Source organism: Tyto alba, unplaced genomic scaffold, assembly GCF_018691265.1.
Source record: "Tyto alba isolate M040663 unplaced genomic scaffold, T.alba_DEE_v4.0 Super-Scaffold_41, whole genome shotgun sequence".
Lineage (NCBI taxonomy): Eukaryota > Metazoa > Chordata > Aves > Strigiformes > Tytonidae > Tyto > Tyto alba.
This window is the reverse complement of record NW_024881317.1, coordinates 11,259,883-11,278,640: the sequence shown is the minus strand read 5'-3', so window position 1 is coordinate 11,278,640 and position 18,758 is coordinate 11,259,883. Positions and strand designations below refer to the sequence as shown.

Here is an 18,758-nt window from a genome sequence, read left to right as displayed (position 1 = left end):
TGATGTAGCATATAAATGCATCCTTGAGTGAACTTTTTCCCCCAGTGGTGTGTAGCTACGCTCATCTGTTTCTTCCCAAAAAGCCTTCCCTGGTGTCTTGGAGTGCAGTATACATGGCTGCAGTGCGGCTCCACGAGCCCAGAGCAGCAGAAATGTGGGATACAGGATGGCCTGGAATCTGCAGGAGCTAGATGCGGCACAATCCCAGGCAAAACCAATTTCTGAAAACAGCAAGGCAAAGAAATGAAGCTATTTAATTACTACTGTTCTGGGAAGGGCACAGTGTATTTTGCATGTCATTAGCTTTTTTTGCTTTTACAAACTGGAGTTCTTTTACCTTCAAACACTGAAGTCTGAACAGAGGGAAGCATATGGTTATGAGAAAGTAAATGTATCAACTATTTTAAAATTAATTTAATTGCTAAACTGTACCTGTAATTGTTGAGATACAGAGTCACATTCTGACATTAGCTGTGGTATAATTTCACCCTGCTTTCGGAGCTCTTCCAGTTCCTTTGAAAACATTAAAAAAAAAAAAGAAAATATTAGCGCAAGCTTCAATTTTAAACATAATGAAAATTTGAGAATATGAAATTGCTTTTCATATTTTATTGTATTCTTCACAGTATTTGGATGCAAAATAATCAAAATAGTATGTCTGCATTCCAAAACACATGCTAATTTCCTACCAGAATACATTTTTTCACTACATTTTTTTACATTTTATTTCTAAAACAGACAATGTAATCCAATCTCTAGCATGAATGCCATTAATCATATGAATGAAATAACCTAAAACACATACCTATGCAAAAGATATATTAAAGAGAGAAATCTGAAGGGCTGTAATGCTACAAGCAATTTATAGATGGTAGCAAAGAGCAAATTAGATGTGAATTTTCAGTGATATATGGCAGCAAAAAAAGGCCAATGGTATTATGAGCTGCATATATAGAGGCATCATTACAGAGCACAGCTGTAATGGGCTCTCCTCCACTGTACAGTTCTGAGAACCTCCCTCCCCCCCAAATTTGTATTCGGTTCTGGCATCACTGTCCAAATTGAGAGGACTAGCTGAAAGGAGTTCATAAAAGGAACAACGTGACTTGATAGGAGTCCATGTCTCTGATGGAAATTAAGATAACTTGAATACATTAATACCACAAATGAACACCACTGATGTGGGTGGTAGAGAAAGACTCAAACAAAGCCTGTACATTTTGCAGAAGGATTGTCAGAGCATCTGAAAAGCACATTTACAAGTCCAAGAGAAATTCTGTGACTTGAAGAGAGTGCAAGATCCTCCTCCAGAATCTGCCCATGTAGGTGACAGTCTCAAGAATAAGCTGGGGTATACCCTCTCTGAGCTGTACTCACACAGGACAGCAAAGCCAGTCATATCCGAAAGGCAGATTTCTTGGCTGCAAAAGGTGATTTCTTCCCTAACAGGTGAACTCACAGCATAATACAAGTGTAACAGAATCCATAAGTCAAGCTCTTCCATAGGACAATAACGTCTTTCCTCAAGACTGCCCAATTCCCTTGTTCTATGTATATCAATACTCAGCACTTCCTAACTCACCCAAATTTAAAAAGAATCCAGTGTATCCTGGAGAGAATGTTGCTTTCTTCCAAGGTTTGCCAAAAACACTGTTACATCAATAATTTTTTTTTTTTTGAGAAAGTTTGTAATTCCAGGACAACTCTAATAATTCTCTTTTACTGTTTCATCCCTTTTTACAGCATTAGTTTGCATTAATATAAGAAGACAAATCATATAATATTACAGATTTTTTGTGAACTGCACTGAAGAATTTAACAAATGTAAGAGTAACTATATCCAGGCAATATTCCAGCTGCTGATATAGGGGAAAGAAAGGATAACTTATTCTTTGTTATGAGATATGACCTCCCATGAATATATATGTAGATATACATAAGTAATGTCTGGGAGCTCACATATCAAAATAGAAATATATTATACTATATATACTTACCATATATATAACTACTATACTGTATGCTTACTATATATAGTATAATACATTGTGTATAGATATACACACTATATATGCTATATGTATTTTAATATATATATCATATGCCATATACCATATATACGTGTATATATGGTATATACACTATGTATATATGGTATATACACTATGTATATATGCTATATGGCATATGATATATATATATAAAAATAGAAATATTTCACTAGATTGTTCTGTCCTGATTACCATGCCTTTACATTCCTCTCTCCTAATTTCCTACATGAACAGGACAGTAGCAGCTCCTCTTACACAGTAACATCCATGGGCAGGCTTCATGCTGGTTTGAATTGCAGACCATGAAAAGATTGCTTATGGGTAGTTTAGACCTAATCAAGAACCTGCTAATGTAAGCATGCAGTTTGAAAACAAGTTAATATATTGTCAGTGTAAGTGCAAGATAGGCATGTAAATTCGCAAGTCAATCAATTTTCTGGCTCATTCGGTACCATAAAAACATGAATCTTGAGGAAAACGCTAGCAGAGGATAAGGATTATTATACATGCTATTACCACAAAAAGGTTGGGAAGAAAGCATGACATTTTCCTTTGAAATATGGAGCTGAAAAACATATTATATTTATAACAGTGCATCAAAATCCATCTCCCTAAACTATCTCCTTGTGCCATCTTAAAACCCCCTAACAGCACTGCTTTTAAGAGCACCAGCAGAGATGCTGTAATGGCACATAGCAAACTTTACTGAACCTGCTGACAGCTTTTTCTCTTCAGCCAGCACAGAGCATTTGGTCACTCTAATGAACGAAAAAAACATAGATCCCATTACTTTCCCCACTGTTCAGGGGCTCCAAGCCATCAACATCATTCTCCTTAGAAAAATGAACACCCTGTATGTCAAAAATGACAAACTGGGGTACTCTAAATGAATCTGAATTTCTTACTCTTGGCATTAGTCCTGAGATAAGAGGGAGACCATAAAACAGCAAAGCTGAAGACTATGAGCCATCTGGAAAAAGAAACAAGACTTGTTACCCAAAAGCCAAGTTATTTTGTAAATCATGTATTTTGAATGATGATCCTGATGTCTACGGGAATTCAGGGCATGGGGACTGGCAAACAAAAATATTCTTAGCATATATCTGTCTGGCTTTGGGCAACAAGTTTCATTACTCCAGCTCTTCTATTAGGAGGAAAGTGTTGTATACATGGAAGTATCATGTTTGTTAACCACTGCCAAATTAAAGTGTGCTGTCACAGCGCATAACACATCATGAAACTAGAGACTGAGTAACTCTTATCAAACTGTTGCTATGGAGCTGTCTGTGGAAAATCTAGAAACAGGAAACACCCTGAGACATCAGGCTGCTCCTGGTTGTAAGTGAGTCAGTCCATAATTCTATACCCCAAGTGAGAAGCAGACCGACCCGCTCAAACTCTAAAGCATGCTATTTCTGTGTTCAGGACACTTACCAGCTCTTTGTCCTGAAGTTCTGTTTCCAGTTCCTGGAGACGTCTACTCAGCTGTGCATTTCTTTCCTTCTCTTTATTTATTTCATTGCATTGTTCCTCCAGTTCTTCAATCTTTAAGAAATGTCAGACATTAGGTGAAATTTTTCAAATTTCTGAAAATCTGTGGCAGAACACAGCTGATGTAAATGGGCATTACTCCACTGAGCAGAGGGAAGCACAGACAACTCTAATTTGTCATGAATCTGTTTCCTAGATCATACCACTTGATTCGCTGCAACCAAATTATTGCTGCTTTCCTTAAAAAGAGCCAATTTACACATCCACTGGGAAGCCCTCAGACTGTGTTTATTCTCTTTTGCACAGTATCTCATGTAAGTACTCAGAAATCCACAAAACATTGAGCTGCTAAAATAAGCAGAGCTGGGGATAAAATCTGAACTTCACTTCTCTGAAACTAACACAGGACTATAAGGGATGGGTTTTCTTAATGCAGCAAAGAGAAGAAATCTCTCCAGCATTCCCAGCTTTGTGTCCTCAGGGGCTGCTGTTATTCTAGCTGGAGTACAAGAGACACATCAAAACTTTGTGGGGAGAACCAGTTCAGAGCAACGTGTGCTACTCTCTTCTCTCACCCAGGGACATGCTTTACTCCCTCCATACCTCCTCCTGCCAGCTCCGGACGTGGCTCCCAGGAGATGCACTTCCCACAGGCCAGTGGGCCAGCTCATTAAAGTATGTACTTTAATTCTCAGCTTTGTGTTGCTTTGGGATTATAACTTCCCTCATTTGAAGGTAAAGCAATATGCAAAAAAATTTGACCTAATTAATAAAGGAGAAGGAACTTCCCAGGGCGCTGCAGTGATGCAGTGTGAACGCCAAGCAAGGAACCTACTTGGGGAAAAAGCGCAGAAAACCTGTCTGTATAGAAAATGGCAGAACATTATACAGACAGCATTGCTGCACCGTCTGGCTAGTCACTGGTATGATGACTTTGCAGCTTTATTAAGGCAGTGTTTTGATAATCTCTTCATATCTAGGCTACAGCTACTGAAATGTGGCATGTTTCATCAGTTAATGTTAATGAGAACAACTTTTCTCTGCAACACTACAGAAAAGTAAAAAACTACACTGTAAATTATGATATTTTCTTATAACATACTGTTCCAGTTTCTCACTTCTATGTCCCTATCCAAAGGAGACTGGATATAGGAACCCAAATCTAATATTAATTTGTTAATGTTACATCAGTTGATACAGCCCTGGTTTGATTTCCGAATTTTCACTCTGCACACCTAAAATACATGCGAATAGATAGAGTATCTGCCTCAGGAAAAGGTTGCTCCACATGGATTTGCAGTGCTGACAGACAACCCAGGCCACCTCCAATGCTGAAATACTATTTGCAGCCTACTGACATATAAAAAGATATGAAAATCCTTCCCTTTGAGAGCAAACACTAAACAACAACAAAAAAAATCCTCACCAGACTGATAAAATCTGATCTCTGCTCCAAACATCCCAATGATCCATCTAAACAAGCAGGAAAAGGATCCAGCTTTTCCAAAGACATTTAAGATGAATAGAGTGAAATTTTTCCATGCAAGCAGTGCTCATGGAAACCAGGCTCCTCTGTGCCCAGGTTGGTGCCAACCCCGAGTGGGGCTGTTACAGATAGCACAGTATTATTTGAGGGACAGTAACAATGACTACTCTAAATTGAGGCTTTAAAAATTTAAACTTCTGAGTAGTTCTCTGTTGTAGTTGCAGCTCACCCTTGGTCTTACGCTACTGAGAAACATTATGCTCAGTAGCAGAGAGGAAAAGGCTTTTGACGATGCCTGTTGGCAGGTTCCAGACAAGATGTGCCCAGTGTTAGTGCTGGAGGACCTGTCTCACAGCCTGAGGACATAACTCACATCTTCATTCCCCTGACCGCCATTGGGATTTGCTTCTAATACTGAGTGGTTCATAGCTTGGTTTCCTGTGGGTAACCAGGCCATAACCACACCTTTTGCTCATTCATCATCTGGCAATATTTAAGTGAGCTTTGAAAGAGATATGCAATAGTAATCCCACTTTTAAAACCTTTCTGTTTTATCACCCCCAGCCAGCAACCCCTGCTGACACCAAGTCTCCCAAATCAAGAGGCAGGGAGCTTCACATGATGCGGCAGGACCAGTCCTCCTGCTGATCCCCAGCCCTTTGAACTTCCCTGCCTGCTGTGTGCAGAGGGAAGCAGCTGCCTTAACAACCCTGTCCAGCTCCCTTTCAAAGACAAAATGCATCTCTTAACACACACAAAGGTAAAGCAGCAGAAATCTAAGAGAAAGAGCAATGGCAGGAGTGGCTAGGTGGAAGAGACTGCTCTCCTGTGGGGATGCTCTGCTACCTTGCTCCTGAGCTGGTCATTTTCCTCCTTGCAGGCTGAGAACTGCTTCTTCCAGTGCTCGATGCTGGCTGCGGACTCCTGCAGCGCTGTGGTCAGCCGGGCGTTGCTCTCCCGCAGCGTCTGCAGCTCCGTCTCCCACTTCTTCACATTGGATGAACTGAGAAAAAACAGGTTCCATTAGGTGGCTTCATTTTATAATTCTGCATATCATTATTCTTTACCTGACTGCAAACTTATCCACCCATGGGGTGTGTTTACCAATAATATGTTGTTATAAAATCAGGAATACTCAGACGTATGTAATTGCCTTTAGCCATTTCCTGCCTGATGAGAACATAAGCCTTAATTTGACTGTCTCTGCCAAAACAAAGGGATATATCAACTCCAGCAACAGTGACCTGTGTGCCTGGAACAGAAGTCAAGGCAGGCTGTGGGGTTAAGCTGGCAGCTGGGATCTCCACTGTTTGCAAACAGGGTTTTACTCCGGTACTGTGCATGGTCTGTGCTCTTGTCCAGAGCTGCACAGCTGCGCCTCGCTGGGCACCCGCTGCAGTGCAGGCCTGACGATGTGGTACCCGCGCCACAAAGCAACACTTCACATTTACAGATGGGACAACAATTCAGAACAGAAGATGTCAGGGGGTTGACACTATCTATATTTGATTTTTTTTTAATGCTCAGCCTTAAATATAAGAGTGTTACATAATGCTGAAGAATTAAACTACTCATTCCCCAAAGCTTCAAGCTGCAGCGTAGGGCACAAGATTAGAGAGTGAATGGAAGGAAGGCTTTGAAACTCCCTACATGCTAGTTGCTACTTGCCTGTGGAGGTGTCTTCAGCAGGAGGAATGAGCAAACATTATGATTTGAAATAGGTTACACTATTAAAATGTCAATAGAGAGGATGTACTTCAAATATAATATATGCAACCTTAGAATTGCTCACTGGGTAACTCTGCTTATGGCGCTGCTGCCTTATTTTTTAGATAGCTTTTTAAGAGTAGCTTAATCCTGTTATATGTTCTTTCCATTCACAGTTATATTCACATGCAAGAGGCAGACAAGCCAAGACCCCAGTAGAGAATTATTTTATTTTAGTGTCACAACTTTGCATATTCTAATGCCTGTGTTTTCACTACAGCTGCAAATTACTCTTCTCAGCATTTTCATATAATTTATCAAAGCAAATAGCAAAAAATGTGACTTCAAGGATCATTGTCCACAGCTTTAGAAACATCCCCCCTAAAACTTATAAACAGCCCAGTGAAATTTCTCACTTCAACTTTCTATGGTTGAGTTTGTTCCCTTTCATAATTTTAAATATCCGCATCTATTTTCATCAAAGTAATTGTAGTACACTCAAAGAAGAAGAGAGATTGGCTTCACACATTATCAGTAGCAATTGCTCTCCCATAGCTTTAATGTTATTTCTGTAGCTCTAAAACTTCACAAACAGAGGTGGTTATAAGAGTTGGCATCAGCAGAATAAAAGAGATCTTATTTCATCATGAACTAGATCAGGAAAAAACTAAATCATAAATATCTCTCAACTGGATACCGGGAGGTACTTGCTAAAATCTGCTCATTCATCCATTCTGTTGCATTATTTTAAACTAATGCAATTACATTTGAATAATTTCTGTTAATATCATTAGCCATCAAAGAATTACAGAATGCTGTTCCAATGCAATTTAGGTATTAAAGGAACTTCACCTTTGGGCTAGAGCAATTTTTAATTTATCATTCTCAGACTTAAGGTGTGCCTCAGCAGGACCACCATGTGATGCCTTCTCATCGTCTGTCCCGTTCACACTAGATGCTCGAGTGGAAGATGGTGTTTCACGTCCAGATTCCTGCAGCACAACACACAAATGATCACTGCATGTCTCCTGCATCTCCTGCAGCACCACAACACTGATTTCTTTGTAATCTTGATCCCACACCACCCTGCTGAGACCTAGGCTCTCCTGGCAGAACAGTGGTAACAAACACATAGTCTTTACATCTTGGCTACAAAGGTGGTCTGTTTAAAAAAGAATGAAAAAATTATAATGATACATGAAACTGAAGTTCAGAGTGTTCAAATAAATTTTGTTAAGCATTTTAACTGACACGGCTTGTGTTTTCTAAAGGTTACTCGTGTTTAAGTCAATGAAACAATACAGTGCACCTGGAAACACACAAAGTCCAAACCAAAATTTAAAAAAAGAAGATACTGCTCCTCCAGAGAGATACCATTCATACACTGCTTGGTGCTGATCACCAACAGAGAACAAAGAAAGTGAACCACAGAGGCCACAATCAAAGTCTTTACAAAAATTAGCATCCGAAGTCAGCCTCTCAGATCATTATTTGTGGATCCCACAAAAGGGGTTAGTTACAAGACTAAGAGCATTCAGAAGCTTTTTTCTGTTCATGCATCTGAATTCCTCTCTGATCAAAATTCATCTGACTTTCCTCCAAACATTAGCCCAGGCCAAGAACATCTGCTGAACAGGGTTCATTACCTAATGCAATGCATATGAAATTACAGTCAAACATATAGAGAGACTGGAACAACACTCAATTTCTTCATTTTGTAAGAAATCCAGATCTCCCCACACACAGAGGTACTTGGCTATATCAAGGTGTGCTGCCTAGAAAAGTCTGTTGTACAAATATGCCACACAAGCTTCTTCCAGTCACTCACTCCAGCCCTGCCTCTGCTCCCACACCCCATCTTTCCATCAGTCACACCCAGGCAGGGAAACACCACGGCCACAAAGTCAGTGTCTCCATTGGCAAACTGAACTCTACAAAGGTAGATTAGACAGATGACAAAAAGAAGTATCTCGGTGAATCTCATTTACTGTCTGCTGAAGCGCTACACTGACCTACTTTTTAGTGACCCAAACTATGCGTAACTGTACGAGTCAAAGGATGCATAGCTTTCCCTGTTATTATGTAACAGCTCAAGAACTGCTGAAAAAAATTAGATTTAAATGAAGGCAAAGAGCATGAATGGATGAAAAATACTCCTCTGACAATGCTAATGTCCAGCAGCTAACAATTACCTTCAGCAATCTTCATTTTATATACTTAAAGTTTGCTACCAGAAGCTGGTACAGTCCATTAGAAAATTTAACTTTAAATTATTTATCCTGTATGCGTACAGGTATTAAAGCTAAATTACAAACCTGGGAATGATTGCTCGAGGTCTCAATTTTCTCTTGAGATCTGTCTCTTGCTAGTTTGGCAGCTTCTTTTACTTCTTGGAATTTCTCTGCAAACTGCAAAAAGCATGAAAGACATTTACTGAAATGATTTATCATATATTAAACTGTTCAGATTACTGTCTTCATATGGTTCATAGAGCTCCAAAAGTGAACAATTAATTATGATCATTTAAAAATTTTGGCAAGAAAAAACATTTTAATTCTTTGGCAAGGAGGTTCTTTCAAAGGGAATGAGGGCGTTTCTAAAAGAGGGACATCTCTGTAGCTCTGGCCGATCACAGTAAGAGCCCATGGAGAAAACAAAGCTATTAGTGTCTCCTGGTTTGATTTGGTTTTGTTTATTCCCCTCCTCCTCCTCTGTTTCGCTTGGTGTTGACAGTCTATTAAAGTTGAAAGTATAAAAGACATATGTTTGGATAAAAAAACTATCAATGTCTTCTACTCCTAAGAGCAAGTCAATTAAATTAAAGCATGCAAATGAGTTCATCTGCAGGATGCAAGCAAGGGATTATCAATACAGAAAAAATGAGAAGAAGGTAGACTGAATGTACGATGGGGCCATATGAGAAAACAGCTTTTCTGGTCTAGTTTTCTTATTACTGGCAAAAATAAAGGTAGAAGACTTCAGGGAAAGGCTTGAATGCTTCCTGTAAGAGGGTTATACCAAACTGGGGGAGGCAGAGGAAAGTAAAGATAAAGATGAAAAGTAACGAACCCAATCTCTACAAGTTACTGTAGGACATGTGCTCTGAAGCATTTTTGAAAAGCTTTTGAAAAATCTGGCATTTTTGAAATACAAGTATTATCACAGTGTTGGAAGTTTTAAAAGGAGGATTACAAAGATGGAAGAAAAGGCATAATACATATATATATATTTTTTTTTTTAATTAAGATGTATCTAGTATAAGAATGGCTAACTTTGTCTTTCTGTTAAAGCAGCTTGGTCCTGCCTGTGTTTTGAGAAACTTGAAATCCTAGAAAAGAAAGGCATATTTAAAGTAAAAATATACACAGATGTATTTTATTGCACAGTTTGTGAATGAAAGGATTGCCATTATACCCTCAGAAAATTCAGAACACTTATGACAAAATTGTAAGTAAAAGCATGAAAAAACCATCACATTTTATAGTCAGGGAATGGGAAGAATCATTATCCACTTACTAATCTTATCTTCTAACTTTTATATTCACAGCAGGTATTTAGCATGCCTGCTCTCAGTAAAATACTGGGACTATAAAGACTGATAAAACAAATCTTCTCCAACTGGTCTAAGAGAAATCTGGATTTATGTGTGGAAGCACCTGTGTTTTGTGTAACACACACAAATGGAAATTTCCAACAAACATACATACCTCATTCTTAAATCTCATGGATGAGTATATTCTCAAAGCCAAGTGAAATGTTGATGTAGGCTATGATCTGTGATGATGCTTATGAATGAAGATCGAGCTCTCAAATCCAGCTGTTTTCTATACAACAGCTGAAATTGCATATGCAAAGTATGTGCTCTTGGATGGCAGTAGTTACTATCTGATGGCATGTGCAGTCACTACACACACAAATGACTTGATTACCTTTGTAGCACTATAAAGATCATTAGGAACAACTACATTACATTTTTGCCTTAAGTGATTTAACTCCAACTTTACACAAAATCTATCTCCTGCTGTGACAAAAGAGCTACAACGAATGGATTATTTCTAAATATTGTATCAACAGCAAGTTCTACACTTGGGTTTCTTGCAAATAGTAAAGGGCTGTTTTGAGCCTCTCTTTTACAATAAATCTTTATGGGCAAGTATGAAAAATTTATGAGGGTTCTTCATGGACTATATGAAATATGAAAAGACAAAAAGAATTGGAAGTGATCTATCAAATTTTATTTTTCCAGCTATCTTCATAAAGCACACAGGAGACTGCTGTGAAAAATTATGTGAGCTGAGAAGAAAAGGACATTTTTCCACATTTCCATAATAAAAAATCATGTATGACTGAGCGAAGCCAATCTTCAATATAAAACCAATAATGACCTCATTGCACAATAGATTTCAGTCATGTTTCTAGTTTACCAACACATGTATTTAACACATTTGCTTTTAGAAACAAGTACAAATAACTGAATTTTTTCACCATCTGAGTGACAGATCTTCTGCTTTAAGAGTCAAAATATTATCTTTCATTCTTATCGTTGTTACAAATGTAAAGATGGCTGTAACAGAAACGGTGGTGAAAGACTGTCTCTGTTTTTTGTTTATCCCATACACTTGGAAACAGTCAGTCAATAAAGAGTTTTGCTGCCACTTCTTCATTCTTAGCTAATTAATACCTGCTAGATTTTACTAACAGTCTATTTCTGAAAGCTACAGAGGATCACTTGGCTTGTTATGAAATTAAAGCCTTTCACTTGATTACTCTTCTGAGTGCAACAACACGGTGGTGACAGCCCAAACCTGTGTAGCATTACCAATGCTAATTGCTACAGCAGCAGACCAGGCATTCCTGAAGCTACCCAGATCCCGAGGCCGTCTCTGAGACTGACGGCATGGCCACAGTGTCTAATCACTGGCAGAAACTACAGAGATGCTTTCTCTCCAGTACCTGATTTCTTCAGTTGCAAACATAAATAATTGACAAATAATTGATACTACAAAATCATGTGCCACCTCCAAGATCTAGGTTGACTTTGAGCTATGAAACCATTGCAACAATTGGGAATGCTTTTTTAAATGTGAAATTTCTCATTAAAAAGTGAAATAATCTTCTGTTTAATAAATGAAAACTTGGTAAATGTGGTCTCAAGGGGCAATACATGTATATTCGAAACCAACTAAAAAATCACCATGCTCCTTCTCCTTCCATCTTTACTCTCTTCATCTTCCCTTTCCTCCACCCTTGTTCTCAGCAGACAAAGTTCCCTAAAATTAGCAAAAAAAAAAGACTGAAGTAGGAGAAATGCCAACTAAACCCCACTCCAATAGTCCATCATGGGTTATATGACATGTCTTCCCACGCCCCAGGAAGCTGTGAGACCAAGCTGCAATGTGAAAAAGATTTGCTGCTACCAACACTTGTGAAGCCTTTTAGTCTAAGGCTGCTACAGCCCACGAGCACTGTTTGATTATGAGTCTTGGCCAGTGAAATTTAATAGGGACACAAGGATGCTACTGTGCCTTGCACAAATTATTTAAAGGTTGTTCAAATCTGCAGCCAGCTTGTCACCTAGAGAAATATATATATATTTAAATAGACCTTCTTAACATTTTATACATTAAAAAGCATTATTTTGTATATGTGTAAATTTTAAGCTCCTGATCTGGCAATATATTTTATGTCTCCTACTGACAAATTGTGCCTGTGTCAGATGAAACAGCTGCTCCCACCCAAAACAGTCTCATAAATATTTCATCACCCTCAGTTTGCAGAAAGCTGGGTGATGTGATGTTCCTGTTGGGAACCACTGCCGTGCCGTGACCCACAACACACACGTCATTTTACCCATGGTTTTCTCTTGAGCCGCCCTCGGTACCGGGCAGATCAGCAGCAAACAAGGCTATTTACTCCAGAAAGAGGCCAGTAATTTGCTCTAGCACAGCCAGTGTGCTGCCAGCACCGATGCCAGCTGGACCGGGGGGGCCGCGCTGTGTACTGGGGGCTGGGGCAGGCCCTACTCCGAGCTTTCTCCCCTGCAATACAGCATCTGGCAAATACTGCACACCTAATGTGCACACATGCATAAAAAGAAAGTCCAGTGCTTTCCAGATGCTGGATACAGTTGCTTTACAATGTGCAAAGTCTGGATTTACTGGGTTTCTCACCTGTATAAATCTTTGTGCCTATGTCCTTGACTACCTGCAGCTCCTCACAGCATGTCTGCTTTGATGCATTCTGAACAATAACAGAAATCTTATTTAACAGCTTCATGTGCAAAATACAACACTACCTTTACAGCATCAGCCCTGCCTCTTCATCCCACCCAGGTACACCATGAATTCTCTTTTGATTCCCATTCCAATTTGACTGTAGCAATGTTTGAATAATGTCTTGAGACCTCTTTGAGGCACAGGGTGGGAGGGTCAGTGGCTCTTGCAAGATGGGAAGAGGACCCTGAGTAGGACATCAACTTTAAGCCCTGGGATTCTCCCAATCAATGTGAATGGTAATTAGGTCACTAGGTCACTGAATGCAGTTTTCATTAATGACTCGTGTTTAATTTGAACTGCTTTTCCCTATAGGTATGGATTAATGCTTAAATATCTCAGGAGAAGTGAGGCATTAGAAAGAGGCAATATCTCTTATTAGGCCAACCACTATACTTAAAAATGCAGACTTTTTAGGTGTGCTAACCTCCTGTCTCATTATTTTTCATTGTTTTCAGCAGACATTTTCCAGCATTATTTATTTATTTATTTAAAGGGCTATTGATCTCTGGTTTAGTGGAGTTTTAGTGTGTCCTTCCAATTCCTGACTAAAAGCTTCAATTATTTCCAGTAAAACTGGCAAGCTTTACTTTATATCTTTTGTAAGAGTATAAAAATATCAACATAAAATGAAACTTGATTTTACTGTTCCAAATACACTTATACATCTGCAATCTCTCTACTATTGCTGGTCTTTCTTACTAATGGTTCAATAATTAAAATGAGGAGCATGAACGATAAACCAGGTTTTCCTACATTTTCCAGCTAGAGAACTGTCAGATTTTTTTTTTTTAATAGATCGTCTCAAGCCATTTTCAGAAGTGCTCCCCTTAAGCTCCACTTTGATATTCTAACCAGAAAAAGTCTTTCTGCTGATTTGGAAAGCTTTTCCTGCAAGTAGAAGGCTGTATTGTCATCAGTGGACTCTTTGGCAGATCATGCAGTGCAAACAGGTGTGAAAACTGATCTGGAGAAACACAGCCAGTGCTGAGACCCCTGTGCCCACATGACATGTTTTTCAGATTGGCTTTAGTCTGGCCACATGAGCATTAAAGACCTGCTTTCTGATACCAACATTAAATTTATTCTAAGTACTTATTTGGACAGTTTTGGAGAATATGGTAAAATCTCTCTGATTAGCGTGCAAGGACCTCCAAATGTACCTTGTGCCTTGTCATACCTCCCATCTCCTGAGCCAGCCTCAGCACCACTGGCTCCACGTGGTGTCTGTTAACCCCCAGCCAGCACTGAGGTACCCTGTGGTCACGTGGCATGTTGCAGAGGTGTGGCTTCAGTAATCCAGGATTAAAAATTACTATCCAGTGGTGTTAATTCTTTAATTTGGTGTCCAAAGGTTGCATTGTACCATGCTTATCTTTTACTCAAAACAAACTATTCCCCTAGGTCCACCTTAATCCTCCCATATTCCCATACTACTTATTACCTGCTATGAACACCTCTTTGCCACAGGAGTGGAGAATATACGTAGGGGAAATGAGCAGTCCTTTACACTTGAGTAAACATCAGGAAATATAACCATCACCAGCACCTTATTTTTAAAAAACAGTCTTGCATGTGATTGATTGGGTTGCTTTAGCATCCCAGAAGAGCACATTATTGCCATGGTACCTTGATAGACACCTCCAATCCAAAAATAACTTAACATGGAAAGTAAAATATGCTTTACCTCTAAGAAATACTTACAAAAAATGCGATTCTTTGGAAACTGTAAAAACTCAGTAAAACAAACTTAGTAAAATAAATTCCTGTAACAATTCAGCTGATGGACGAGTCTTCCTTCTGCTGCAATGGTCTGCCTCTGCTATTTTAGATACTACAATAAACGTCTTGATCTTCTGATCCTTTTCTTATCAAAGCATACAATAGGACAGCAACAGGAGAGACTGCGTGCCATGCCAAAGGACACAATGTTGACTTAACTGACAAAACCCAGTGCCAAGTAGCCATGCTTCAGGTGTCAACTACATGTTAGATAAGTAGGGGTTTTTTTACTACATGAACAAACACCCCAGCTCCCTGATGAGCACTTGGCAAGACCACTAATCTAATGACAGAAAATGCATTTTAAACTGCTGTTTTTTCATGACAAGAGGCAGCTCTAGACTTTACAAGCCTGTTGTTGTAGCCAGTCCCTGGTCCAGGGAAGTGTTGCGTTAATACCAAACCCAGGGCCACGTTTGCCCTTTGAGAGAGGCAGCTCTGCCAGCAAACCTGGCGTCAGACCTCCCCAGCTACTCATCCCCTTGTCACTGCCACGACTCACTGCCACCTCCTCAGGACTGTGATTAAGCAGCTATGGGTCAGGGCTGCAAATCACACCGCTGAGCTGAAATGCCAGAAATGCAGTATTATTTTAACCCAGACCAGTTTACCAAGCCTCCTGAGAGCACGGCCCCACCACCAGCAGTATCTGCAAAATGAGGGCACCAGGAAGCTCCCGGGGCTGGCAACTCCTTTACCTCAGTTAGTTCCCAACTGCAGGAAGTCATCAAAACACACATTTCTGAGGCTAGGACAGCAACTCTCTTCCTTCAGACACATTAGGCAGCCCTAATGCCAGCAGTCCTGGCATAGCAGTGGTTCCCTTTGCTTCTAGTGTCACTTTCAACTGGGGTGAGCGCATAGGCCATAGAGATGCCAAAAAATACTAGAGTTCAGGTTGTTTCTGTAAACATCTGAAAACAAAGGTGCTTTCAGCCACACTGGGCAAGATACCATCGAGATCAGCTCACTAATATCATTGTCAGTGGTCAGATTTGATTTAGAGTTTTGACTACAAAGTTTGCAATACTGCCTGCTTCTCTATATACAGACATTGGGTAATTATAGGAGATGGGCAACTTGCACAGATGAAGAGGACTTGCAGAAGCATGAAGCTCAGAAGAGGTCAAATGGATATATGCAATTCTTCATCAACAAGAAACAAGGCAGTCTTTGTAGAAATTCAGTGAGCCCCGTTACCTTCGTCAGCTGCTGCTCGGAGGGGAAGCCCAAACCAAACACAGTATTTGCTCTGCTGTCTGCCCACTGGCCAAACTTCTGCGATGTTTTAGTGAAGGTCATGTTAGGTGTGATTGTGCTGTTTATGATCACCTGTTTAAAAACAGATCAAAAAATAATTAAAAAGTAGAAGCCACATCGGAAATGCATATCCTAGCAATGATATCATCCAAAGCAATTAGCAGTCTAAATTAGGAAATTGCTGTATTCAGAAGAAATTTTCCCCAAACAAAACAGCTTCTATCTTGTCTTACTTCATGCAGGAATTTTGATGTTTTGTCTTCTTATTCCAAAGCATTATCACAGTCCTGAAATTAAGCACGTCTGCAGGAATGTCACTGAACTCAAAGCAACAGCAGGGACAGAAGCTATAAAATTACTCTGACAGAAATGTAGATGCAAAATCCTTTTTTTTCAGCATTACAAAGGCACACAGCTACTCCCACTGCCCCGCCAGGCAGCTGGGATGGCCCGAGGCCTCCAAGCAGGGTGTCCACCAGCAACATCTGCCCTCAAACTGGAAGAGCAAAGAGATATTTCTGCATTTTTTCATTTGGCCTCAGGCCTCCACAAGTAGAATGCCAGAGACATGTCAGAAATTAAAAAAAACCAAACAAACAAAACAAAAAAGCAACAATGAAAAGCAAGACAAGGAGAAATTAATAGCTTAATAGTGAATTTAACTTGGGAGGGTGGTGAAGTTCATCAACAACACACATGCAGTATCAAACGTGGGCCTCAAGACAAGTATTCTGCCACATTACACAAGTTAACTAGTATCTGCTTTGCCACCAGCAACCTTGATAGCAACAGTGGTTCTTGTAATTAAAGAAATAGGCAACAAGAGGAAAGCTGTTGGGATGAGGTCTCTAAGGACCCCAGTGGAACAACCATAAAGTGTAGTCTTGCAAAAAGGAATGAGATATATGTCAGTTCATTATCAAAAATCCCAACTTTATTTTCAAGATACATCATTATATGAGTCTAGAGACTCCTTCCCCTGGAAATTAATTCATGTACAATGTTCTTTCTGCTAACAGAATAAGAGGTTTCTTTAGTAATGTGTACCATCATTTCCAGTATGCAAATTATGCAGTAATTAAGCCAAATCTGTGGGACAGTTTAATTAACATGATCAGGAAGTATCCTGGCAACATGATTTACTATGTATTCCAAGCAGTTTTTTTTCCTAAGCTATCATTTACGTTTAGCACAAAGTGTGAATTAAATTTACCAAAGACCTTTACTTGCCTCTGCCCTTTCCTTAACTTCTGACCTCTGTGCTGATGTTTTTGTTTACTTTCTTAGAAATTGCTCAACTTCAGCGGTTGCCTCTTTTTGCATCACCACTTTCAAATAAACATATGATTTTCTGCCATTTCCTACCACCGAAAGTTTCACCAAAAGGATCAAACCAGAGGAGGGCCAGGTGGCTGGTACCCTTGAGACTGTTCTTGCATGGGAATGAACAGGGTAAGAAAGGAGGAGAGGTGACTGCAGCCAGCACTGGCCAACACACACCATACGGACATCAGCTTTCAGGGTCAAAACAGCTTTTTGAATGGCCAGCTGACAGGCAGAGGTATAAGCACAGCTCCCCAGATGTGCTCTCCTCCAGCTAAGTCAGACAACAGAAATGCAGCCAATATAAAATCTAAGCGTGACTTCAGATATTTAAATTTAAAAAAAAAAAAAATAAAATAATCAGAGATTTTATGAAGGGTTTTGACAATGCAAAGGAAGTATGATGATATGAGGATTGCGTGATACAGAGTCACAAGAACAGGAGGAAAAGCTACCACCATTCCAGAAAAATCAGGAAGATTTCCAAAAACTTTAAGGAAAGTGCTATATGCATATTTCTTCTTCAAAAATCTTACATCAGGCAAATGAACTACCTACAAATGTTTAGCTTCTCGAGTTACAGAATTTATTTTAGAAGCTATGAAATACCCAGAAATTTTAAGTGATAAAAAGTATTATTTCAGTCCTACTGTGCCTATCAAATTAGACATCTGTGGGGAAAAACTAATAAAATGACCCAGTTTATTGAAAGGCAAAAGCTTCACTCACTGGAAGCAGACTCTAAGAATAAAATTCTTCCACACCCCCTATAATAATCATTGAGTAAATAAAAATATATAAGAAAACCCAGACCAAAGATATTTTTTAGACCACAGTCCAATATTATGAAAGATGTGATAAAAGGAATAATGAAGCCTGCATATTATAAACCAAGTGACACCTTATTGAGTGATGAAATGCACTACATTAGTTTAGCAACTTAGAGTTTAATTTTTTCTATAGCCAGCACAGAATCCAAGAAAAGGTTGTGGTGATCACACACCTTCACACCTTTGAGAAACTGACAGTTCATCTATTAAATTTACAATAAGCTGTAATTAGTGAAACTTCCTGGAAGCTGGCTCTACCTTTTTTTCCCCTTAAATCCTTCTCTGTCAGTCAGGCACTTCAGAAATGCTGTGTTCCTCCAGAAAAGTGAAAACCTAGGTAGAAGCTTAGAAGATTAAATCAGAGCTCATGGAAACAGTTCAGAGAAGCTGGATGCTGCAGGTACATTGCACTTATCCACCTCATCTTCCTCCCCATTCTCTCCCCATCTCCCTGCCATGTTTGCAGGAAGATGCCGTCACATTGAACTTCGGGAGCATCAGCCTGTACATTCACTTCCCATGTAAATCTGGTCATCATTTCAGAGCAGAGACACTA

The 18,758-nt window shown here is 39.4% G+C and overlaps 1 protein-coding gene across 1 annotated transcript in view; it reads right to left on the bottom strand.

Annotated features, from left to right (window-relative positions):
• The window catches only part of HOMER2 (homer scaffold protein 2), a 65,350-nt gene that overhangs the window by 8,051 nt on the left and 38,541 nt on the right, over positions 1 to 18,758 (bottom strand). Inside the window, exons 3-8 of the mRNA XM_032983006.2 lie at positions 15,990 to 16,121; positions 9,051 to 9,143; positions 7,588 to 7,727; positions 5,875 to 6,031; positions 3,486 to 3,596; positions 433 to 513 (exon numbers count right to left, since the gene is read on the bottom strand). Of these exons, the coding sequence (XP_032838897.2) occupies positions 433 to 513; positions 3,486 to 3,596; positions 5,875 to 6,031; positions 7,588 to 7,727; positions 9,051 to 9,143; positions 15,990 to 16,121 (714 nt within the window). The remainder of the gene's footprint in view (positions 1 to 432; positions 514 to 3,485; positions 3,597 to 5,874; positions 6,032 to 7,587; positions 7,728 to 9,050; positions 9,144 to 15,989; positions 16,122 to 18,758) is intronic.